Source organism: Salvia splendens, chromosome 14 (assembly GCF_004379255.2).
Source record: "Salvia splendens isolate huo1 chromosome 14, SspV2, whole genome shotgun sequence".
Classification (NCBI taxonomy): domain Eukaryota; kingdom Viridiplantae; phylum Streptophyta; class Magnoliopsida; order Lamiales; family Lamiaceae; genus Salvia; species Salvia splendens.
The window spans coordinates 28034463-28058830 of NC_056045.1; the positions used below are offsets into that span (position 1 = coordinate 28034463).

At 36.1% G+C, this 24368-nt stretch overlaps 3 protein-coding genes across 9 annotated transcripts; 2 read left to right on the plus strand and 1 right to left on the minus strand.

Annotated features, from left to right (window-relative positions):
* The first annotated feature begins 8641 nt into the window (after positions 1-8641).
* On the plus strand, positions 8642-11511 carry LOC121766136 (rhodanese-like domain-containing protein 11, chloroplastic). The gene is made up of 10 exons (XM_042162481.1): positions 8642-8889; positions 8983-9072; positions 9700-9807; positions 10032-10128; positions 10272-10311; positions 10398-10472; positions 10637-10724; positions 10826-10893; positions 11011-11083; positions 11166-11511. Exons 1-10 carry the CDS (start codon positions 8740-8742, stop codon positions 11247-11249), a joined length of 873 nt encoding a protein of 290 aa, XP_042018415.1. The 5' UTR covers positions 8642-8739; the 3' UTR covers positions 11250-11511.
* A 1166-nt stretch (positions 11512-12677) lies between these two features.
* On the minus strand, positions 12678-16296 carry LOC121765859 (cytochrome P450 71A6-like). Its single transcript, XM_042162125.1, has 2 exons — positions 15216-16296; positions 12678-13490 (listed from the first exon to the last, which is right to left on the minus strand). Exons 1-2 carry the CDS (start codon positions 16098-16100, stop codon positions 12879-12881), a joined length of 1497 nt encoding a protein of 498 aa, XP_042018059.1. The 5' UTR covers positions 16101-16296; the 3' UTR covers positions 12678-12878.
* A 152-nt stretch (positions 16297-16448) lies between these two features.
* On the plus strand, positions 16449-19235 carry LOC121765860. 7 transcript variants are annotated; one of them, XM_042162130.1, is made up of 6 exons: positions 16449-16684; positions 16765-16824; positions 17061-17655; positions 17739-17964; positions 18081-18324; positions 18698-19235. In XM_042162130.1, exons 3-6 carry the CDS (start codon positions 17368-17370, stop codon positions 18816-18818), a joined length of 879 nt encoding a protein of 292 aa, XP_042018064.1. In that variant the 5' UTR covers positions 16449-16684; positions 16765-16824; positions 17061-17367; the 3' UTR covers positions 18819-19235. The 7 variants fall into 7 exon arrangements, with proteins under 7 accessions (XP_042018064.1, XP_042018063.1, XP_042018067.1 ...); XM_042162133.1 differs by having other exon boundaries at positions 16470-16626; positions 16765-17443; positions 17517-17655; XM_042162127.1 differs by having other exon boundaries at positions 16471-16626.
* Positions 19236-24368: the final 5133 nt, after the last annotated feature.

The following is a 24368-nucleotide window of genomic DNA, read 5'->3' on the forward strand; positions in this document are numbered from 1 at the left end:
ATGAAATAGAAATAAGATAGCTTAATGTGAGTACATGTTTGTTCATAAAATAAATTGGGTTGATGAGTAAATAAGCTTAAAATTTTACATTATTAAATTAAATGAAAATAACATGATCGACTAGCTAGGTTTAATTTATTAATTAGTTTTGTTTTGTACATTGTTTAGTAGAAGTGAATGTAACTCGTTGACCTAATAATGTACACATTGGTGATTGGACAAAAGCTATAGAAGTCGTCAAAACAAAGAAATAAATGTAGTATTTGATTATAACCCAACTCAAATTTAGACGATTTCATAAGCAAGTCATTTTCAATTTATCGCTTTCAATTTCAACATGTTTTTAGTCCAATAATATTTAAGTGAATTGATATCTCTATCAATAACTTTATGAATTAGGATAAGATCCTTTTGTTTCTCACATTTGGACGATTATAAGATTGATGAATGATGATCCTCTTAATCTCTCTCCCATATTACGTCTCCATGATCCTCTTAAATAATACGTAGTGTACTTTATATGTACATGAATAAATTTAACTCATGCTATTTTCGTCCCACAAGAGTATGCACTTTCGATTAAACACAAGTTTTAATGAATAATTGGTAAAGTAAGAGAGATGAAAAAGAAAAAGTAATTAAAGTATTAGTAGTTGAGAATGGGTCTCACATTAGAAAGAAAAAAGTTTTTAAAACTAAAAAGTGCATATTCTTGTAAAGCGAGCTAAAAAAAATGAGTGCATATTTTTTTGAGACATAGAGTAGTTTTTAAAAAAAATGTAAAAAAAATGAATAAAAAATAATAAAATACTGTCGTATGTTAATTAAGGAAATAATATTTCATATATGTGACCTAATGTCATGTGATTTTTGGTTGAATTAATTACATATGAGTAAATTATAAAGTTAACTATTGCATTATACGCTCAAACAAGTTAGTGTTTTTTTCCTACTAATAGAAATTTGTTGTGTTTCAAAACATTATCATATTAGAATTATTTGTTTTTTTTGTTTCTCAAACAAAATACATCAGACGATAGACGTAAACTCCATGATTACGTAAAATAATTGTTTGTTGAATATTACTCCTCATTTGACTTTAGACAAAGAAAATTACAATCATGATTAGGTTTTTAGTTAGACGCTTTGAGATGAAGAAACTCTTTGGATTTGAGTTCTTTGCAATCAAATCAAGTAAATAACTATTTTATGACTGGTTTAATAAAGACCAGACACAATAAAATAATCTGACTGGAGAGAATTAAAAGTGCTTTTTAAAGTGAATTATTCCAAAGATTCTCCACACAATAATACAAAATAGTCCAGTGAGCTTGAATACTTTTATATGGAACGAAAATTAAATAAACAAAAGTATTATTGCTGCACTAACTTTTGTATGGTGAAAAGGGAAGATACTTTGGATTATCTATTGCTAAAGACACTTTGTAGTATTAGTAGTCTTCTTCTTTGAAAAAATAGAGAAAAGAAAATTGTACATGTAAATACACAATTTGTAAATACATGTCTCATTATCTTCTTTTCGATTTGTCCGTCATTAGACATATGTTATTTATCTTTTACTAAAATAGGACTAACGCTAGCTCAATTAATTATTTTTTACCCACTTTTCTTTGTATTTCTCAATACTCATTGAAATTATAATTAAAATTTTCAGGATTGAACAACACATTAAAATTATAATTAAAATTTTATCAAACTTTTTTAGGGGGCAAAGGTGGGGAGTCTTATCAGACTTGATACAGAACTTACCTCTAAACAACTTTTATTTAATAATTAAAAAAGTCGTACCAAGAAGGCCACAAAAATTTGCAACACTGTCATGTTATGGAGGGCCCAGTGGGCCGTAAACTGTTGGCCCATCTTTGTTTATGCATAGAGAATCAAATCACAATAATAATTATATTCGTGTTAAAAAACTAATCAATGAAACCGAAGTGGATCAATTGATCTCGCTGTATCTGCAATCTTTCTCGACTTCCTTGTTCTGCTTCACTCGATCTTCCTCTCATAAGTGTAACGATGGTGGAATGAAGTATGAATGATAGCGGATGGTCACATTGATAAATTTTTTGAATTCTAGGTTACATATTTATAGTTGGAAAGAGATTGACTTCAAAAAGTCATGTCGAATCTTCAAATTATGCATTTGTTCGAGTGGGTTATGCTTCACCACTCATTCGGTCGAGTCTATTAAATTGTGGAGTATTGAATGAATAATTACGTTTACAGAGATCAGAGGGAATGAAGCAGTAAGCAAGAAATACACAATATACACTTAAAAATAGACATACTCTATATTGAAATAAATCCCAAGATATCATTAACCTACTAATTTTGTTCACATATTCTAACGGAGTCATTGTCTCTGGACCATTCGGGTTTATCCATTCAGCCGAGTGGCTTGGTTGTGCTTTTCCACTTACTTCAGCAACCTCAAACAATTAAAGAAATTAATGTCAGAATATATGTAACATATTCCTAAATCCATCAGAGCTTTTAACTCCGTCACAAACTCTAACATCGATAGAATTATTTAAATGAAGCAAATTATTTTATCAAAAATAATATTGATGACTATTGAACCGTTGCCTCTATTTATTCCAAAATTTTCCATTCCAAACGTCCCTAACCAAACCACACCAAAATAATAAAATGATAATGCAGATTCTCTTCATTCCATTTCTCACATTCATCACTCTCCTCTTTTTAGTGCTTCACAAAGCAATTAGAAAGCCCGGGAAACTCCTTCCCGGGTCACGAAAGCTCCCGAGATCATCGGGAACCTCCACCAGCTAGGCAAACTCCCCCACCGCTCGCTCCCTCCAAAAACTCTCACAAAAACACGGCGATCTCATGTTCCTACACCTCGGATTCCAACCAGCACCCGTCGTCTCATCAGCCGATAAAGCCCACGATATCTTCAAGCACCATTTGACAAAACGAGGGTTTTCTTCAACGTGGCAGCGATGTCGACGGATCCAGTGATATGGCAAAAACTTAGGGAATTCTCTCCAGAGAGGTTCGAGGATAGCGAAGTCGATTTTAGAGGCCGCATTTCGAGCTGCTGCCGTTTGGAGCTGGGAGGAGGGGGTGCCCCGGGATCAACTTCTCGATTCCGGTGGTGGAGCTGGCGGTGGCGAATCTTTTGTTTCGATTCAATTGGAAGCTTCCGGAAGGAATCTCAGCGAAGGATATTGATATGGATGAATCAGTTGGGATTGTTATGCATAAGAAGACTCCTCTTTGCTTAATAGCTTGCTCAGTCAATAATTAGAAGTGGGGGTACGTACATTCAAAAATTATATCGATGTTCTTGTACTTTTTAAATTTACAGGTACACCATATTACTCAAATTAGCCTCAATCTGTAATACAGTGCATACAATGTGTTTTCACATTCTCTGCATAGTCATTTTGCCATTTTGTTACGTTCCATAATAGTAAAGTCATTTATTTTTTAGTAAAAGTCAACTCATTTCTTCTCCTTTACTTTATTCTCTCTTCATCTCTTCCCTTTTCATTTTCTACTTTATTCTTTCTTTATCTAACTCACGTAAAACAACTTTTCTTAAATCGCATGCCAAAAAGAAGCGCCCCCACTACTATAAAACGAATAGAGTATAATTTTTGGTAATGGACCCCACATTCCACTAACTTTTTTTTGGCACATTTTCCAAAATATTTTTTAAAAAGAGGTGCTACTACTATGCCAAGTCAACCGAAGGACTGAGGAGATGAAAAACATTCGTCTACAATAGTGGAAACTATAAAATTAGAATATTGCATTACAGAGTGAAATAGTATATTGTTGACTATTAAGCCTTTACCTCTATTTATTCCAAAACATTGCATTACAACTTCCACCTTCACAAACCCTAACCAAATATAGAAAAAGAATAAAATGAATCTGCAGATTCCTTTCATGATTCCACTTCACATTCATCACACTCCTCTTCCTAATAATAAACAAAGCAATCAGAAAGCCCGGGAGAACTCCCCCACCGCTCCTACCACATTGCAACACATTATCAAATTCGGGTAAATTCTCGGTTCGGAACCGTAACCGGCGGTCACGGTTTCGGTTTTAACCGCCAGTTCGGTTTTAACCGCCAGTTTTAAGCCCCTAATGATTTTAACTTTTTAATGTTTTTCTTTAACTATAACTTTTTCTAATATATCTATGTTTTATTCTATAAGTTATTATGCAAAAATTCATATCAATGATCTAATTTATCCAAACTGATATAAATTTCTGCACAAAAATGTACTCATAATGAAATTACCGCCACACCTCATTCTCAACTGTTGCGTACTCCGTCCAATAGCTCCAAATTACCCTCGTCGTCTAAGCCTTACCACAAAGACCACCGATCATATTAGCGGCAATAAATCCGGAAAGAAAATTGATTTTACGTACGTTTTATACTTCTTCTGGAATGATCATTACAAACAGTCTAAACTCATACGTTACTTCTTCAATTACTCCGCGCACAGTTAGTAGAAAATCAGTGAACGAATCATAATTAATGCTTGAAGAAATTCGACTAAAATCCAAAGTCCGTTAAAAAATGTCTGCTATTTTTTCAATATTTTTGTAGTAGAAATCTAGTCTTTAAAGTCATTGCTACTTTCAAGAGTTGAATTTTATTAAAAATAATGGTATATTTATTGACTATTTAAATCATTTGACACTATATATTTCATATTCCACCTCCACAATCCTAGCCAAAATCACATATATTTTCTTCTTCAAAAAATGAATCTGCAGATTCCATACATGATTCCACTTCTCACATTCATCATCATTCCTAATAATAAACAAAGCAATCAGAAAGGCCGGGAAGCTCCTTCCCGGGCCGCGAAAGCTCCCGATCATCGGCAACCTCCACCTACTTCAAACTCCCCCACCGCTCCCTCCAAAAACTCTCCCAAAACACGGCGATCTCATGTCCTTACACCTCGGATTCAGGCCGGTATTAGTCGTCTCATCAGCCGACAAAGCCCGTGACAACCTCTCCTGCGTCTCGACCGCACCGTACGGATTCTACTGGAGAGAACCGCGGAGAATCTTAGTCCACGAGCTGATGACGGCGAAGCGGGTCGGGTCGTTCCGCCACATCCGGGCCGAGGAAGTTGGCCGGATGATCGACTTCATTTCCGGACCCTGTCGACTTGAGCGCGGCGGTGTTTGATATGTCGAACAGCTTCGTCACCCGCGCTGTGTTCGGGGCGGCCGGCGGCGGGGGGGGGGGGGGGGGGGCTGGGAAGGGAGGAGTTTCAGGGATATTTTTGGTGAGATGCAAAGGTTTGGTGTAGAGTTTAACTTGGCTGATTATTTTCCGGGTATGGGTTGGGTTAATCGGATCAATGGTGTGGATAGAAGGATTGCGGAGAGTCGTCGGGATTTGGAAGGGGTTTTTGAGAGGGTGATCGGGGAGCATCGTGATTGGGCGGCGGCGGATTCCGGCGAAAGGGATATCATTGATGTGTTGCTTCGAGTGCAGAAGGAATCTCAGCTCACGGATGATCAGCTTAAGACTATGCTCTTGGTAAACTCTTTTTTGTACTTATAACGTTATATGTACATCGAGATTACTCAAACCTCGAATCTATAATAATTCTTACTTATGTTATAGTATGTGCAATTGAGACATTGTTATAAGGCCATTCACATTGATAAAGTAATATCGATGCTCTGTACTTTTAGGAGTATAAGGTTTGCAGTCCATCCCTGAAATTTTGTCACATTTTCCCGTTTCCATCTGTCCCATAAAATTTGTCACATTTAACTTTTTATCATTTTTTTGTAGTAGACCTCATATTACACTAACTTATTCTCACTCACATTTTATTATAAAACTAATACTTTAAAAGTAGGACCCAAATCCTACCAACTTTTTCAACCCACTTTACATTATATTTTTTAAAACCCGTGTCCGGTCAAACTGTGACAAAATTTGGGGGACGGAGGGAGTAGTATGTTTGGTTCATGTCACGTTGAATGATCGATGATTGCGGTAAAGCAAATTATTTTGTCAAAAATAATACTCCATGTCCACCATAAAATTGTATTTTGTAAAAAATAATACTCCTTCCGTCCACGAAAAATAGTATCATTTCTAAAAATGGAAAGTTTCTCTCACATATTTTACCCACTTTTTCTCTCTTTCATATTTTACTTACTTCACCTATTTTTTCACCTTCTTTCTTACTTTACCCAATTTCTAATTAAAATTCGTGTCGTCCACAGACGAAAATATTTTTTATGGATGGAGGGAGGTCCACCATAAAATGTTCTAATTTATCAAAAGGAGATGTCCTCAATAAAATGTCATATTTTACTTTTAATATTTTTAATAAATAAATTTCATACTCCATCGTTTCAGAAAAAATAATCTCATCTTTTTTATTTTTCATCCATCTAGTAAAATTAGTATTATTAAAAATAAAAAAATTACTCTCAGTACTTATTTTTTTATCTTTCTTTCTCCTAGCAACTTGTACCACGATTTTTTTTTCTTTTACTTTAATTATATTGTATGTATATCTTCTTTCTTATATTTTACTAGTTCCATACAGTATTAAAACACTATCATCCGTCAATCTGTATTTTTAATAGACTAATGAAGAATTAATACATAAAAAAACAAAACTCATATTACATCAATAACTTTTCCTTTCACTTCTCTACAATTTTTAATATTCTTCCTAAATCGAAGTTGACAAATACTGATACATGATTGGACGGATTGAATATATTGATAACTAGTCCCACCATATGCAAATCCACTGCTGAACCGCATAACTATACCAAATTAAGATTTTTAAATCTAATTTTAATGGATGAGATTCACTAATTTATAAATTATTTTTACTCCAGTCTAAGGCAAATAAGTCATGCTAATATATTCGGAGGATTTAATTTCATTCCAGAATATATTAATTCATTCCAGTAGCTTTTTACTTCATTCTAATAGGATTATTTACTTCATTCTTGTACGTAATGGCAGTTTTGCCGTTGCGTACAGGGGCGGACGCAGAAATATTTATCCATATGGGCTGAAATTTGTAAATTTTATTCTAAAGTATACTTTTGAATAAATTAGATCATTTGTAGGGGCTTTTACATAATAATTTACACTAAATCTTAATAATTTTTTTAAAAACTTAATAGAAAAAGGTTTAAAAAATAATATCAATGAGGGCTTAAGCCCCTCCCCTTCCTCACTTGGGCCCGCCCATGGTCGCGTACCGTTCTTTCTCTCTACAATGTCTATCACCGCCGCCACAAAGCTGACAACAAAAGCCAATTGCGTAGACAGCGGGCCGGCCTGAGATTGCGAGGTCGTGGTGCTTGAAGATGTCGCGGGCTTTTTCGGCAGATGAGACGACGAGTGCTGGCTGGAATCCGAGGTGTAGGAACATGAGATCGTCGTGTTTTTGGGAGAGTTTTTGGAGGGAGCGGTGGGGGAGTTTGCCGAGCTGGTGGAGGTTCCCGATATTCGGGAGCTTTCGCGGGCTTTCTGATTGCTTTGTGAAGCACTAAAAAGAGGAGAGTGATGAATGTGAGAAGTTGAATCATGAAGGGAATCTGCAGAATCATTTTTAATGTATTATTTTGAAATAGTAAAATTTGATGTGTTTTGGCTATAATTGTGGAGGTGAAAGTTGGAATGGAAAGTATGTATAGTGTCACATGATTTAAATAGTCAATAAGTATGACATTATTTTTAATGAAATTCAACTCTTGAATTTGTGTGATTTATCCGATTTTCTGAAACTAAACACATTTCAAGAATTAAGTTCTTAATACTACAAAGACTAAAGTTATGTACAAAAAAAATTGAAAAAATAGCAAAAACCTTTTTTAATAGACTTTGGATTTTAGTCGAATTTCTTCAAGCATTAATTATGATTCACTGATTTTCTTCAAAGTGTGCGTGGAATAATTGAAGTTGTAACGTACTGTATGAATTTAGACTTTCTTATGATCGGTCTAGAAGAAGTATAAAACACGTACGTAACATCAATTTTCTTTTGCATAATAACTTATACTCCCTCCGTCCATGAAAAATAGGACATTTTGTGAATAGTTTAATGTAGAATTGGTAAAGTAAGAGAGAAGAGAAAAAAGTAAGAGAGAAGCAGTATTAGTGGAATGTGAAGTCCATATTATTAGTAAGGGAAAAGAGAAAAAAAGTAAGAAAGAAGAAGTAGTGTTAATGGAATGTGAGGTTCATATTATTTGAATGTGCCTTATTTTTCGTGAACAACTAAAAAAGTCAAATGTGCCATATTTTTCGTGGACTAAAAAAGTTAAATTCATTAGGGGCTTAAGCCCCCAGTGGCCTTCATGTAGCTCTTCCCTTGCGACGAAGACCAACGTTTTAATATTTTCATACGGAAAGAACAATGAATTAAGTACGTAATTAAATGACTCATGTATATTTTTAAGACGTTCAAATCTTATCTATATTAAAAATATCAACTTTTTTAATTTTTATAATTATTTTATTTTGTATTTAATTAATTTTCTACTAATCATTTAATTAAATTTCTTAATAGAAAACTAGAGTTGGGATTTAATACTCCGTAAAGATTTTGGTATGTATCTCCTTTTACTGAGTTTATCCAAACTGGATTCTTGGATAAGCAGATAAGCAAAATCATGTAGCACAAAAACTCTGCTAATCAAAGAAATCCTCTCACTCTCAGCAAGATGGAAACTTTGGGTCTTCAGCTCTCTCCCACCATCGCTCTAAACTTCCCTCGCAATCGCAGACCCACTAAATGGAAATATCTTTCTGGCTTTGCGCCGCTGCCGATTGCCACAGCTCCATCTTTCTCAAACATCAGTATTCGCCGCAATGTAAACACAATTTCATCCTTTGAGTTTCTGTTTCTGGAGTCTCCCTTTTCCCTTAATTAAATGGATTTTTTTTTGTATGAAAAATTGTGGCAGGGTGTGACGCGAATGCAAGTGGTTGAAGAGGAATACGAGGTGAAGCAGATGAGGGATATGGCAGCTGCTAAAAAAAGATGGGAGGCTCTGGTAATTTTGATAATTCCGTTGTGCTAATTTTGGGAATTAGGAATCGTACAAGGAAGAGACTTGTTGTTACTATGATACTATCTAGTTTAATTTTTTTTTGTTGCAAAATGATTTTGTACATAATGGAAAACCTATTAATGGTAATTGGTGTCATCATATTAGCCTATTTAGGGTTTGTAGAAAATTGGGAAAATTAGTCATTTGAGTGGATTTTTCCTGAATTTGATAATGTGTTGCAATATGTAGGATAATTGTGAAATTTAGGATCTTGTGAGATTTCGTGTGAGAACTTTGTCAAGAAATGCATTCTTGATTGAAAAATCAGAGTGTGATGGAGAAGAGCCCATGGGGGCCGAAGGATCAAGCTATAGAAAATTTACAAGAGCATATATATGCTGCATTTACACGTTCAAGCATCGTGCACATGTCAATTATGGTACTGCTAATTAGAAAAGTGATTCAGCATGTAGCTTTCGTTTGTATCGGTCTCTCTGCATTTTCAGTTGGCTATTAACATTTGAATATCTAGCATTTACTGTATAGTTTCTTATTCTCATTTGGGGTTTTGGTGCTACATCCATGATGGTTTCAATTGATTTCAGTATATAAATTGTGTTTCTAACTTAGGTTAGGGAAGGGAAAGTCAAAGTTCTAACTCCAAAAGAAGCTGGATATGCTATTCAACTCTCGGATAAAACCTTACTTGATGTTCGTCCCTCGATTGAGCGTCAGAAGGTGAACACAATACTGTTATGGTTGTTTATCACTATAATTTGGCATCATCCATTTCCCCTTTTCCAAAATTTGTAATGTTTTTTTGCACTCTAACCAGTTATTTTAAACGATACTTTTCTTGAACTTGGCGTTTTGTTTTGAAAAAATGTCAGATTAGCTGTTTATAGTTCCTCCTTTTAAGTTGCTTTACAATTGGAGATTCTGTTTTCAAATCTTGTTTTCAGGCATGGGTAAAAGGCTCGACGTGGATTCCTATATTCGATGTTGACAATAGCTTGGATGCTGGCACACTTTCTAGGAAGATCACGGGATTTATGATGGGTATTTAGTTGAACATTGAATTTATTTCCTATGTTTTGTTTTGTTGATTGTTCATGTAATTTAATGCCTTGTGTGTTGTTTCAATATGTTTTATACTTACCTTAAGTCTTTCCAAATTAAAATGTAAGTTTCTTCGTTTTTAGGAGGGTGGTGGAGCGGAGTTCCTACATTATCTCTCAACAAGTATGATAACTGCTTCGTCCACTTTTCATTATAGCATATACTTTTATTACATGACAAGCATCTCTTATGCAATATTTTCTTAACAGAGATTTCTTGTCGAAAGTGGCGGAGAAATACCCAAGAGATAAAGATCTTATCCTGGCATGCCAGAAGGGCTTAAGGTGAGATTTTCTTTCAATTGATAGAAATCCACGTATTCGTTGGCCATGCTTTATAAACGAACAAGGCTGGAATTTTTTTCAGTAGATATCCGAATTTTGCATATTTACTACATAATTCTTTTTTTCTCCCCGATTTCTATTTGAGTCATCTCATGATCAGGCAGATCCCTCGCAGCTTGTGAATTATTGTATAATGCTGGATACGAAAACCTCTTCTGGGTTCAGGGAGGTTTGGAGGCTGCTGAAGAAGAGGTAATGTGGTCGTTTCTCTTTCATTTTGCATATGTAAGCATATGTCATAACTCTGGCTTTACATTCTTGATCTGATTGGCTCCTTTGGATCATACTAACAGGATCTCGAAAGGGAAGGGCCGCAGCCCTTTAAATTAGCAGGAATTGGTGGGCTTTCGGAATTTCTTGGGTAACTTCTAACAATCTTTCTCTTACTTAAGCTAGTCATACGAAAACAACTCCATAACAAGAAAATCGGTTATCTAATTATGACAACCATACTGATTATACCTTGTCATATGCATAGTTGGACTGATCAACAGAGAGTTGCATCTGCCAAGGAAGGCTGGGGTTATCGACTAGTTTTCTCTGCTCGTTTGGTAATCTCTTCCTCGCCTCTTCTAAAGTTCGGTTGGTAGCATTAATCCTAGAACTTCCCATTCACAGAAGTCTCTTTTGCAGCTCGGACTCATTCTTGCAGCAGATGCATTGTTTATCGGAGCTCAACAATTCGGCCATTATCTCGAGAACTTGAGGTCTCAGTAGTGGCTGAAACTATTTAGCTCTTGCAGCAGTAGGAATGAGAAAATTGGAGTTAGCATTTGATAAATAGGAGTATGTTGGAGTAGAAGAAATGTAGAGTAAAAATACTACTCAAGATTGTGTATATTTTGGCTTTGTAGAAGTGAGGTGAAGTGAGGTGGTGAAGTGAGGTGTACTTTTGATTAAAAATACTACTCAAGGTGGTGAAGTGAGGTGTACTTTTGATTGTGTGAAAAAGAAAATCTACTACTACTATTTTCTTCAATTATAAGGTTTTGTATTAAAGGACGTACTATACATATACGTACAGGGGTATTCGATTTCCAAAATTATATCTCGGGATTAAATATGTAGTGTGTTTGATTCATGACATGGGCGGAGCCACATGGAAGAATGGTGGGGCATTTGCCCCTCCTAAATTTTTTTTATCCATACTATTTTTTGTCTAATTTATAACTTTATTTGAAACTCTTCTTTAAATACCCCTTCTCAATATCTTAAAATTTTGTTTATTATATATTGTAGCCCCTCTTCATATTAATTTCTAGATCCGCTCCTGGTTCATGAGATTCAATCCCATAATTCAATTCTAGATTGATAATCATGGGATAATTAGTCATAATTAACCATCTTTAACTAAAATAATTTCACAACTCAATCCTAGATTATATTTTGGTATTATTTTATCTAGGAAACCGAACACCACCCATATTATATAAGCATATATTATATAAGCATCATCCGCTAGCATCACTCTCATTAAATCCATGTGCTACTATTACTTATTTTGTTTAAATGTTTTGGTTTGAATAATATCTTAATTTTTTTAACATTGTAAATTTTATACTATTAGTTACTACATGGAACTCCAACTTTGATTTGTTATTTTATTTATTTATATAATATATTAGAATTAAAATAAATACTCTAAATCCTAAAAGAATCTTATTTTGTCATTCTCGTATGTCTTAATCTCGTATGTCTCCTATTAAGAGTCTTATTCCACTTTTATCATAAATGGTAAATAGACTACACATTCCACCGACTTATTTCACTCACATTTTATTATAAAATTAATATATATATATGTGAGATTCGTATTCCAAACTTATTCAATCCAATTTTATTTACATTTCTTAAAACTCTTGCCGAACTTCACCATAGTTTTGAACATAACCAAATGCCAACATTTTCTTTATAAATTAAAGAACAAAGAAAATTTGAAATTTCATGATTTCAAACTTAGAATTACTAGAATTTGATCAAATTTCATAATTTAAATAATTATTAATCTAACAAATTAATAAAGATTACTTCCTTTTTTTATTTCTTGCTTTATTCTTTTCATCACTATCTAATTCTCTCATGTCTCTCTCCCTCTAATTTTTATATTGGAGAAATGAATTATGGAGTAAGAATAGTGGAGAAGCAATTGCAAAAATATTAAGACCATCTAAATCTTTAAGTAGATGGAAAAACAAAAGCCATAATTCAGTTTCAACATACTTATCTTTGCTACATCATGAACCTAATCAATCTAGCAAAGAAGACATCTTACATTTCTTGATACTTGATGGCTATTTCACATTAACACCATCTTAATCTTTCTTCCAAATACTTGAATTCATCAACTTAGGCAGCTGGGGTAGCAACAACAACCAGAGGAGATTTCCTACGCACACTCACTCCACTCGCTTCGGTCATGTCCAAATCCTCCACCCGAACTCCACCAGGCAACCCTAAGTCGAACTTGTGCACCAACTTCGCCAACGCTAGCTCGTTCACAGCCAAGGTGAACGTGATCCCGGGGCAGCCCCTCCTGCCAGCCCCAAACGGGATGAACTGGAGGTGCTGCCCTCTCAAGTCCACGCTCGAGTCAAGGAACCTCTCTGGGCGAAACTCCTCAGCATCATCGCCCCACGAGGCCGGATCCTTGTTGATTGCCCACGCGTTGATCATCACATGTGTGCCGCGCGCCACATCATAGCCTAGCACTTTGGTGTCTTGAGTTGGTGCGCGGGGCAGGAGGAGTGGGGTTGGTGCGTGCAGCCTTAGGCCTTCCTTGATCGCGGCTTTTAGATAGGGCATTTTCTCAATGTCGTCCTCGTTGATCTCGTCCTTGCCTTTCCCGATCTCTCGGACTTCGGTTTGCAATGTTTTCATGGTTCTTGGGTTTTTTATAAGCTCGGCTATTGTCCATTCTAGAGCTGTGGATGTGGAGTGAGTTCCGGCATTGAACATGTCCTGTCACAAAGATTGAGTGTGGCCAAAATTATTAGTTACGTGGGGTATAAAGTATTTATTGACTACTATTATAGAAAGTATTGTAGGATTGAAATCTGTTAAATGGCGAATATATTTTGAATTTTAAAATGGTTTTCTCAATTTTTTTAATGGAAATTTGAAAATTGGACAATAAGAAGCCCACTGGGCCCATGAGTGAACTTCATTCCGCGGCATGATTAGATGAGAGGCAAGGCGGCACCTAGGCATGCACAAATCGAACCGGACTGACAGTTAACCATCGGTTCATAAACTGGAATCGAAATCAGCGCGGCTGTTTCGAACCGCATGACGGTTCAGCGGTTCACATGATCCGATTCAGGTTCATTGAAATGTGGAACCGGAACCGCCGGTTCAATGGTTAAACCGGCGGTTCACAAAATATGTTGAAGTATTTTCTTTTATAACTACATGTTTAGATCATTTATTCATCTTTTTCCAATGTAGGATACAAAACTTTTTTTTATCTTCTACGTTTCTTCATTTTTTGTATAATATATATAAACAAAATTATTATTTGAATATATTCTTGATTGATAAAAATAAACAATTATTGAGAAATATGATTTGTATGTAGAAAAATAATTATTTGTATAATAGTTATCATTAGATTTATACAATTTGTATTATAGTTATTCTTTTAGTATGTATAATAGTATTTATTAGTTAACATATACATAAATTTAAACATAAGCTAATCGATAATGATAAAGAACTAATGAATTATTCATGTAATAATATTTGTTGTTAAATTATAATAATAGAAGATATAGTACTAATATAGACAAAGAACGATCGGAAATCTATCATATAGTTATAAATAATGACTTTTATCCCACATTGAAAGAAAGAGTAACACATCCAATACACTATCTTCCAATTTAAATGCTCAAGTTCAACATTAAGTATTGATTGGATTATTCTCTTTTATAATTACACATTATTGAATGTGTTACTCTTTCTTTCAATGTGAGATAAAAGTCATTATTTATAACTATATGATAGATCTCTCATCATTTTTTTGTCTATATTAGTACTCTATCTTCTATTATTATAATTTAACAACAAATATTATTACATGAAACTATTATTCATTAGTTCTTTATCATTATCGATTTGCTTATGTTTATAAATTTATGTACATGTTAACTAATAAATACTATTATAAACATTAAAAGAATAATTATTATACAAATTGTATAAACCTAATAATAACTATTATACAAATAAATATTTTTCTATACACAAATCATATTTGTCAATAATTGTTTATTTTTATCTATCAAGAATATATTCAAATAATAATTTAGTTTATATATATTATAAAAAAATGAAAAAAAGTAGAAGACAAAAGAAAGTTTTGTATCTCACATTGGAAAAAGATGAATGGATGATCCAAACATGTAGTTACAAAAGAAAATACTTCAACATATTTTGTCATTTTTTAAAGTGAAACACAAAATATTCAAGGTTGTCTCTATAAATGAGAAAATCAAGAATGGTTTGATAGAATTCATAAAATATTAGATGCATGGTTACGACAATTATTTGTAAAAAATCTAAGTATGTCCAATGTCTAACTAAATCGAGAAGTCTTCGCACGTTGCGCAAAGACTCTAGAGTTCAGACAAATACTTAAATCTCCTCCTCTACTCCAAAAAGTGAGATAAGTTGAGAGATGGTTACCTCTATCACAGCTTTAATGGTGTAATCCTCCACCTTCACCTCACTCTCCCTCTGAAACTGCAGCAACACATCAACGAAATCCTCAGCACTCCCATCCCCACCCCCTTCCCCCTTCTCCCTATGCTCCTCAATCACTCTCTGAAGAAATTCATCATACATCTTCGCTACATTCGCAACCCTCGCATCCAATCCGTTAATCCGATTAATCCAGCCCAGCCACGGCACGTAATCTCCGACGCTGAACGTCCCCAGCAATTCAATCAGCGCGTCGATGATTTCCCCAAACACAATCCCTTCTCCATCGCCGCCGCTGTATTTCTTACCTAGCGCGATTCTGCAAACGACGTCGTTTGTCACCTTCTGGAAGGCTTCGCTGAGGTTTGTATGGTTTGGGGAGGAGGAGGCGATTTTGCGGATGAGGAGGGAGGTTTCTTGTTCCCGGACGCGGCGGTAGGATTGGACGCGCTTGTTGCTGAGGAGCTGGAGGACGCAGACGGAGCGGACGCGGCGCCAGTAGTCGCCGTAGGGGGCGAAGCCAACGTCGTGGGAGCCGTAGGTGAGGCGGTCGGCGATGCTGAGCTTGGGGCGGTTGGAGAAGAGGGAGTCCTGTGTTTTCATGATTTCGGTGGCGGCGGAGGCGGAGGAGGCGATGAGGACGGGGACGGAGCCGAAGTGGAGGAGCATGAGGTGGCCGTGGTGTTGGGAGAGGGAGTGGAGGGACCGGTGGGGGAATTCGCCCAGCTGGTGGAGGTTGCCGATGATTGGGAACTTGCGAGGGGAGGGAGGGGGCCGGAGGGGGGAGGAGCGGCGGCGCCATGTGCAGAGGAACGCGGCGAGGAGGAGGAGAGGGAGGAGGGAAGCGGTGAGCTCTGTGAAAGCCACCATTTTTTTTATGTTTGTTGAATTAATGAGAAATGTTTTAAGGAGTTTTGGTGATATGTAGTGATGGTATAAAAGATTGGTGATAAATGCTGTGGTGCAATTTCATATCTGGATTTTTGTCTTATGTAGTATTACGCGTTTGGTGTGTCCGATTTCACCAGAAATGGCTTTATTTCTGCCCATTCATGTTGGTCGGTGTGTATGGTTTATTTCGTATGGACCCATATAATTGATGAAGCCCGCACTGTATGTCGCTTAAATGCCATAAATAAATTCAAATGAAAAGGCGTGGTATTTTTTTTGGAACAAAAATTAAACCAAAAAATGAGAAGTGCCCTTCCCAAATTACCCCTCCCATTTTTCCCCCTTTCTCGACACACATTTGAATATTCCAGAATTTTTGAAGTACCTAACCCTAGCCAGCGGTGGTGTCGAAGCTCTCATCCGTTTCCAAGCTTTATTCACGCCGTCAACAAGGTGATCGGAAGCTCTCATCTTGTTTCCAAGCTTTATTCACGCCGTCAACAAGGTGATCGGAAGCTCTCATCCCGTTTCCAAGCTTTGATTTTGTGTTTGGGTTGAATCGGGTACCAATTTCTAGTACCCCGCGATTGCAACGTCGAGATTTTTCTTCCTATCAGGTGATAAGGGAATTTGATTTTTTTAGGTTGCTGGAAAACCACCATAGCTACACCTACGACGTAAAAAAAACGGAGCACTTACAAAGGTACATACTGCCCTTTCGTGGTGAGCATATTTGGTGGGCATTTGAGCTTGAATTTGTAATTATATCTGTATGCTTTGGTGTGCTAACTTCATTATGTGGGGTGCTTTGATTATCTAGCCCGACATAATATGAGCCTTTGTGTTACATCTAATTTTGAATTTAATTCCATCATTCCCATTGTTCTTCCGTTTTTGCTGAATTTTTTTTGAATGTGTGCATATGTATCATATTGATAGATTAGTCAGGAACTTATTTGGTGATCAGCCTACCAAACATTTTACACTACCATTACGCCATAGCCGCGATGAGAACTCCAATTAATTCCGCTCGATTACTGATGATGCTCGAAGACATCATGCTATTATACCGGGTAGAGAGCACAATTCTCGTACAACGTTACATCAGAGCCCGCACAAAACGTGCTAGGCGTAGGATCATTGAACATGCGAGGCAGTACAGCTTGATAAGTAAGGTCCCTCAGCAATTGATACACTTGGAACGACTCATTCATGTCACTGATGTGGACTGCATTCTAACTTAAGAATGGATCGCAACACATTTGGGAAGTTGTGTCGCATCCTCACTGAGCAGGGAGGTTTATTAACAGGGAAATGCTTAGGTATTGAAGAACATGTGGCGATTTTTGTTGGTGTCTTAGCGCATCACAATAAAAACCGCGTTGTTCGTTTCAGTTTTTTTAGGTCTGGTTCGACAGTGTCCCATTACATGAACAAGGTTTTAGGGGCTGTTTTGAGTCTCCACAGAGTGTTATTGTCGAAGCCTACACCCGTGCCTGATGATTGCATTTATCACAGATGGAAATGGTTCAAGGTATTTAATGTTTCCCCCAGCAACATGAATTTATTTTAAGCTCGGTTTCTGTAAATGTTTGTAAACGGTTGTTGTTCTTGTAGGGCTGTCTCGGTGCACTCGACAGTACACACATCAATGTACTGGTTAGCAACAGTGACAAACCGCGTTATCGCACGCGAAAAGGGTCTATTGCAACGAACACCTTGGCTGTTTGCGATCGCAATATGCAGTTCGTTTATTTCCTACCTGGTTGGGAGGGGTTCGCCGGCGACTCTCGCGTACTCAGGGATGCTGTGGCGCGACTCAACGGCCTAAGAGTTCCACAGGGTATGCAGCATACCCTGCTCTATCCTTTTTGTGAGGGCAGTGGATGTTATTTTTAGGGTTTTCATGTACTGGGTTGAACTAATGTAGCATTTTCATTCATTTGTGGACCGTTTCAGGCTGTTACTATTTATGTGACAATGGCTACGCCAATAGTAACGGTTTTTTGACGTCGTACAAAGGGGTTCGATACCACCTTAAGGAATGGGGCATAGGGAATGCACAGCCACAAAATCCGAAGGAATTGTTCAACATGAGGCACAACAAGGCTAGGAATGTAATTGAGAGAGCCTTTGCTGTTTTGAAGATGTGTTGGGGGATATTACGTAGTGCGTCTTTTTACCCAATTCAAACACAAATCAGGTTAATCATGGCGTGTTTCCTTCTCCATAATTTTATTCACCGCGAGATGAACAATGACCCCTTATAAGCAGCGGTTGATGGAGAGAGCGCAACAATCACCCCTAATCAAGATTATATCCAGCATGAATATATAGACTATGTAGACCCAACTCTAGAATGGACTCAATTCAGAGACTCCATTGCAATGACCATGTGGAACAATAGATTGACTTTGTTGCTATCATATTATTAGATCCACCCAGACTTTGTTAACAACTTTGTACTTGAACAATTTAAATAGCACTGCATTTTGTTCTAGTTATGTGTTGGCATAAGCATATTCAGAGTCCGATTGTACTCCACGTTGACTTTTTCCAATCTAATGTATTAACAGATTGTCTTGGGCGACGGCATACTCGAATGCAGATGTGGCAGGGGGGAGATGGAGTTGCGTCGTGCAGGGAAAACGGCAGTCAATGCAGGAAGATACTACTTCAAATGTCCTGACAAACTGAACCATGTTGGATCATTTCAGTGGTACGACGAGTCTATCCGGGGGCTAGGAGGGAAAAGTGGCTTAGAAGGCCAGGGAAGAACACTTCTGGCTGAGGAACATAGTTCTAATGCCAACTGCAGTGCGGTCGAATATAAAGGCTGTGGCCATTGCTGCCGCGCTTCAAACCCGCACGATTTGAAGACCCTAATGCAGCTTAGGTTCATGGCCGTCGTGTTGGTAGTAGTAGGAATAATTATAGGCAGGCTTCTGTAAACTGTCTCTTAGTCAGCACTGGGGTGCACTTTTTGTTAATTATGTCAGTGTATATGATACTTTCTAGTGATACTTTTGTATTTTGACAGATGACATTTTGTTGTTGTATGTAATATCATCAGTAGATGATTCCGGTGGGTATGAAAGGGTATGTTTATCTCAATGGGGAGACAGATGAAACAATGGAGGTGTCTTTTATTTCTCTAGTTTGTTCTTAGTCTTCCAATATATTTTCAAACCAAATTAATTAAATAATTGTTTTCTTAAACAGTGCAATATCAATAATTACGATTTAATTAAGCTATTAATTTTATATATTAATTAGCAACATGAATTTGGGTTAGAATTAGGATTCGAGGGTGGTTTTTGCATGCAGGGTGTTGCATTATGTTCAACTCTTTTTTGTGCCATCAGACATGGATGGCCATTAATGTGTGGATTAGTATGCATTCAAAAAAAGAGTAAATAGTGGAGGAATGCAGATGTATAGCATATGCATCATTTCATACAATAGGAGCAGGGCTGCGTGATCGCAACTGTACAAACTGCTGGAAATAGATAACATAGTCAGGAAAGGTTCATATCCTAATACAAGCTAGCTACATACAAAATATGCGTGTCAGACTAATTACCCTTTTGCTTCAGTTTGGCACAACAAAAAAAAGTAGCAACAAAAGGCACGTAATTCATCATCAATCTCCGTTCACATTACTTTCTGATTCTCCTTGATAAGCTTCACCAGGTATCCAAGACGAGCGCTAGCCCGCATTCCCATGAATACCTCAAGGCGATGCGGTTTGTCACTTAAGATGTTGCATAGTTCGTACCTTTGATCGAGCGTGAGGCATTCCACAGTTTCCAGCTTGTAGAAAACATCTTGCTTAGCCTTTCCAAGATCGAATTCATAGCCGATCCTCGTTGAAATCACCTCGAGGCGAGCGTTCGTCTCAGCACACACAGTTGCTGATGTTTTTAGGGTATATTTATTTATTTATTTGATGAGTCAACACTAAAAAATTGTAATAAGCATTCCATCTATCCTAAGGTAGTTAAGGTAGAGTATTTTTTCAAAGTACTAGATTTAAAAAATTGATATTTTTTCAAGTACTAGATTTCAAAAATTGATATGTTAAATATTAAAGTTGCAAAAGTAAAGTAATAAAGAAAATAAAATAGAAGAGATGAAGAGAGAGTAAAATAGATGATAAAGTTTTTGCTAAAAAAGAGAATGACTCAATTATCATGTAACAATCTAAAAAAAATACTCCATTTGTCCCACAATAAGATACACTCTTGTTGTGGGCACATGTTTTAAGAAAAATAAAGAATAGTGAGTTGAAAAAGTTAATGGAATATGAAGTCTGCTTTTCTATATTAATTTTATAATAAAATGTGAGTGCAGTGAGTTAGTGGAATGTGAAACATACTTACTATTTATGGTAAAAAAGTGAAATGTGACATTTATTGTGAGACGGACCGAAATGGAAAAATGTGACTCTTATTGAGGGACGGGGGAGTATGACTCAACTAGAGAGATATAATTTTCTATTTTGATTTATGATTTATGTATTATCTATTTAATGAATTAATTAAAATCTGAAAACGTAGGAATTTGTTTTAACCTTTTCGAATCTTCAACCACTAATAGTAGGGGATAGTTATCTCTGTCAACTCTTTCTGTGGTGGTAATTTCATATCTGGACTATGCTTTTTATTAAGATATATAGTGCACCCATCACTTAATGTTTTCATGGAATTAATATTGTCGTAAGTTATCTCCACGATTATCGAATAATAATGATAAATAGTATAGAGTTGGCGTTTGAGTAAGAGCTTGGGATTTGGGAATATTTTCTTTTGGTTTTAGAAGGGAATATAGAGGCTCAAAATTTAAATATAATCACTTTTCCTTTAATAAAAGACTACTCCCTTTGATCCATCACAACCTAGACGTTAAGATAAGGAAGAGTATAAATTTAGTGAATTAAGTAGAGAAATAATAAAATAAACAAGTGAAGATAAATTTAAATCCCAGGAAATCCTCTTTTTATGGATAAGTTAACATATTTTATACTCTCTCGGTCCACCAATAATCGTTCTTTTTTTTATCAATTTTTTTCGTACACTAATAAATGTTTAATTTGTCTTTATATTATTTTTGGTAATAAAATCTATATTCTACTAATTTTATCTCATTCATATTTTATTCAAAACTAATAAGTATATAAATATAGTCGTGAATAATCAATGTGATTTTATCATTTCCAGTTAAGAGAATGTCAGTAGATTTCATGATATTGAACCAATAACAAAAATATAATTGAAAGGCCAACCAAAAAATTTGTAGGCAAATTTTAAGCCTAAGTCCACATTAAACGGGCCTGTTTTATTAATTTGGTGCAGCTTGTGAATCTTATACCCTATTATTGGGCCAGGGACAATGCATTCGGCTACTTTTTTTTCAGTGCATAAAATTATTGAATCTTATTTTTGCAAATTAATGGTACTTATTTCTGCAGGTAATTAAGAGAGTAAAAAAAAGTTAAATCTCTATCTTTTCAGACTGAAGATAATCAAATTATAACTAATATTAAGTGCATCACTAGAGAATAAATTTCAACCATTAAATCAAAACGATCTAGTTCACTATATAGACATTTATGTTCACGATGTGAATTGGAAAATAAAGAGTGAACCAAAACACAATTATAGTGAAGTATTTACTCTGTGAATACTTTTTTTAAGATAATCAAATGTGAATTATTCTATATTGAAAATATGAAATATCCTTTATATATTAATTACGTACTTTCAATGATAAGACAATACTTAGCAGTTAGCCTCGTAAAATCAAACAGTTTTAATGAATAATTTTTATTTTTATTTAGATAATCACATGTGACTTGTGCTATATCAAAAAAATGAAATATACTTCTTAGTACCTTCAATGAATTAAGAGAATACTTAGCAAAGTAAAATCCAACAGTTTGAAGCTCCCAGCATTACAAATTACAGTGAGTGGCAAGAGCTAAAAGAGGATTCTTCCTATGAATGGTAGTACCAGGTTGTTCTATTACATCCAAATCCTCATCCAATTCCCACTCAAACCTCTTCACCAAATTAGCCAACACAAGCTCCACACTAGCCATTGCAAACGTCATCCCCGGGCACCCGCCCCAAACGGTATCAACTCGAGATCCGAACCCTTGAAATCCACACAAGAGTCCGAGAACCTCTCAGGACGAAACATCTCTGGCTCGTCCCAAGAGGCTAAATCCCTCCCAATCGCCCACGGATTGAGTAGAACCATCGTCCCACATTCCACATCATACCCCATAACCTCAACATCCCCGCGTGCCACCCTTGCCAGCAATGGCAACGGTGGTCCTTCAAGTTATAGAAGAGGCGAGACGTGGTCCTTGAACGAGGCTTGTCAGCAAACATGAGATCATGCTTTTTCAAGATCTCTGAGGCTGCGTCTGCTGATTGGACGACGAGCACTGGATGTTTGCCGAAGTGGAGAAGCATCAACGGGCCGTGCTTGGCGCCTAAGGAGCGGAGGGCTTGGTGAGTCAACGGGCGGAGCTGGTGGAGACTGGATATTTCCCAAGATTGGAAGGTGTGGTGGTGATGGAGGGAGTTTTTTGCTGCTTGGCTTCTTGCTTAGCCATTTCTTGAGGAGATATAATGAGAATAAGGTGATGGATAAGAGCAGAAATGGATGAAGATCGATCTCCTTGTGGTGGAAATTCAACATTTCTTGGTTCTTGAAATTTTTGTTTCATATGATTAATAATTTAGGCCTGGATAAACTGGATTCAACTATAAAATTTATTATTTAATCTAAGTTCTATAGGAAGTCACATGCTGACACACTGTTGCCAACTTTTGACTATAGTATTAACAATGAGAAATTTCAGAAAAACAAGATAACTTTGTTTTATACTCATCTGTTTTTCTAAAAATAAATCTCTTTTTTTTTGTCCATTTTCTAAAAATAAAAACTTTTATTTTAGGAAATGGACCACACAGTCCAATAATATTAATTCAACTACCTTTTGTCCTTTTTTCCCCTACTTTATATCCATATATTATGATCATTATTTTAAATAGCAAAAACATGAATAATTCACTAAATAGGCCCTAAGCACGCGAAGGAATATCTAGGCAGATTTGTAAATCATCCCATAAATATCTTGGGAGATTTTGAGGCCCAAAGGCTAAAGCCCACATTAGAAATGGGCCGGTGTTATTAACTTTGAGCAGCCTGTTTGAGTCTTGGGCCATCGCGTGCCGAAAAGAAACGTCTCTACTACCGCGGAACGGAGAGAGTACTCTATAACATGATTAAAATATACAACTACAAGTTGGAGTGTGTGTTCGATAGTCTCATATTGAAATAAAGATCAGCTTAAATACTATGTGAATCCCTTTTTTTAGGCTATCACATATTGAAAAAAAGATCAACTCTGTAAATCCCTTTTTCTAGGCTATCCCAATAATCGAGCCGAATGTGAGGGCATGGATAATCTTGCTCAGATATTAAATAATGCTACCAAAGACTCATGAGGTGAATTATGTACATATTCATATGCACGCTCACTCACATCAATAAAAAGTGATTAATTAACATAAATACCTAGTAAGTCGTCCCTCAGTCAATTAAAACATTCCTTGCACTAAACTAAGTCCTACATTGTTGAAACTGGAATGTGTCCATACTAAACTGGATCACGTGTCCAACTAATGACTTTCTATATTAAATGCATGATTTAATATGCATAGAGTTTAGTAAAAACCCCAAGCTAAGTACTATTAAGCTATGCACTCCAATATTTTATGGGAATATTACATGGCGAACCTAGCAACTAGCATATACTTCATGTATTTACTAAATTAATTTCATACGGTATATTAAAAATTCTCCATTATCATAAAGTTTTAATCACTTTCACATTTAACTAAGGCCATTTAATTAAATGTCAACACTGATTGCCGTCGTTAAGTTATTCATTTCTTTCACTAGGCTACAAATTACATGACCAACCTAGCCTACTACTCCCTTTGTCGCATAAAAACAACATAATACAGCCTGCGTCGCTCAATGCCACGCCCAACTGTCATTCCCGTCTGGGTACCTTTGTCGTATAAAAACAACATAATACAACCCGTGTCGCTCAGTGCCACGCCCAACTATCATTCCCGTCTGGGTATCTTGTAATAGACAAAAGTGAGGTTGCATCAGTAATTTGCAATTAAGTTCCCGAGTTGCATGACTTACTGATAGCAATTTATG

Excerpts from the sequence above, each read along its gene's own strand:
- LOC121766136 (XM_042162481.1), top strand. The coding sequence starts at position 8,740 with ATGGAAACTTTGGGTCTTCAGCTCTCTCCCACCATCGCTCTAAACTTC. Across the intron at positions 10,894-11,010 it reads GGGCTTTCGGAATTTCTTGG|TTGGACTGATCAACAGAGAG; the intron begins GTAACTTCTAAC and ends TCATATGCATAG. Across the intron at positions 11,084-11,165 it reads TAGTTTTCTCTGCTCGTTTG|CTCGGACTCATTCTTGCAGC; the intron begins GTAATCTCTTCC and ends TCTCTTTTGCAG.
- LOC121765860 (XM_042162129.1), top strand. The coding sequence starts at position 17,368 with ATGGATCGCAACACATTTGGGAAGTTGTGTCGCATCCTCACTGAGCAG. Across the intron at positions 17,965-18,080 it reads CGGCCTAAGAGTTCCACAGG|GCTGTTACTATTTATGTGAC; the intron begins GTATGCAGCATA and ends GGACCGTTTCAG. Across the intron at positions 18,325-18,697 it reads CCAATTCAAACACAAATCAG|ATTGTCTTGGGCGACGGCAT; the intron begins GTTAATCATGGC and ends ATGTATTAACAG.
- LOC121765859 (XM_042162125.1), bottom strand. The coding sequence starts at position 16,100 with ATGGTGGCTTTCACAGAGCTCACCGCTTCCCTCCTCCCTCTCCTCCTC. Across the intron at positions 13,491-15,215 it reads CCATTAAAGCTGTGATAGAG|GACATGTTCAATGCCGGAAC; the intron begins GTAACCATCTCT and ends TCTTTGTGACAG.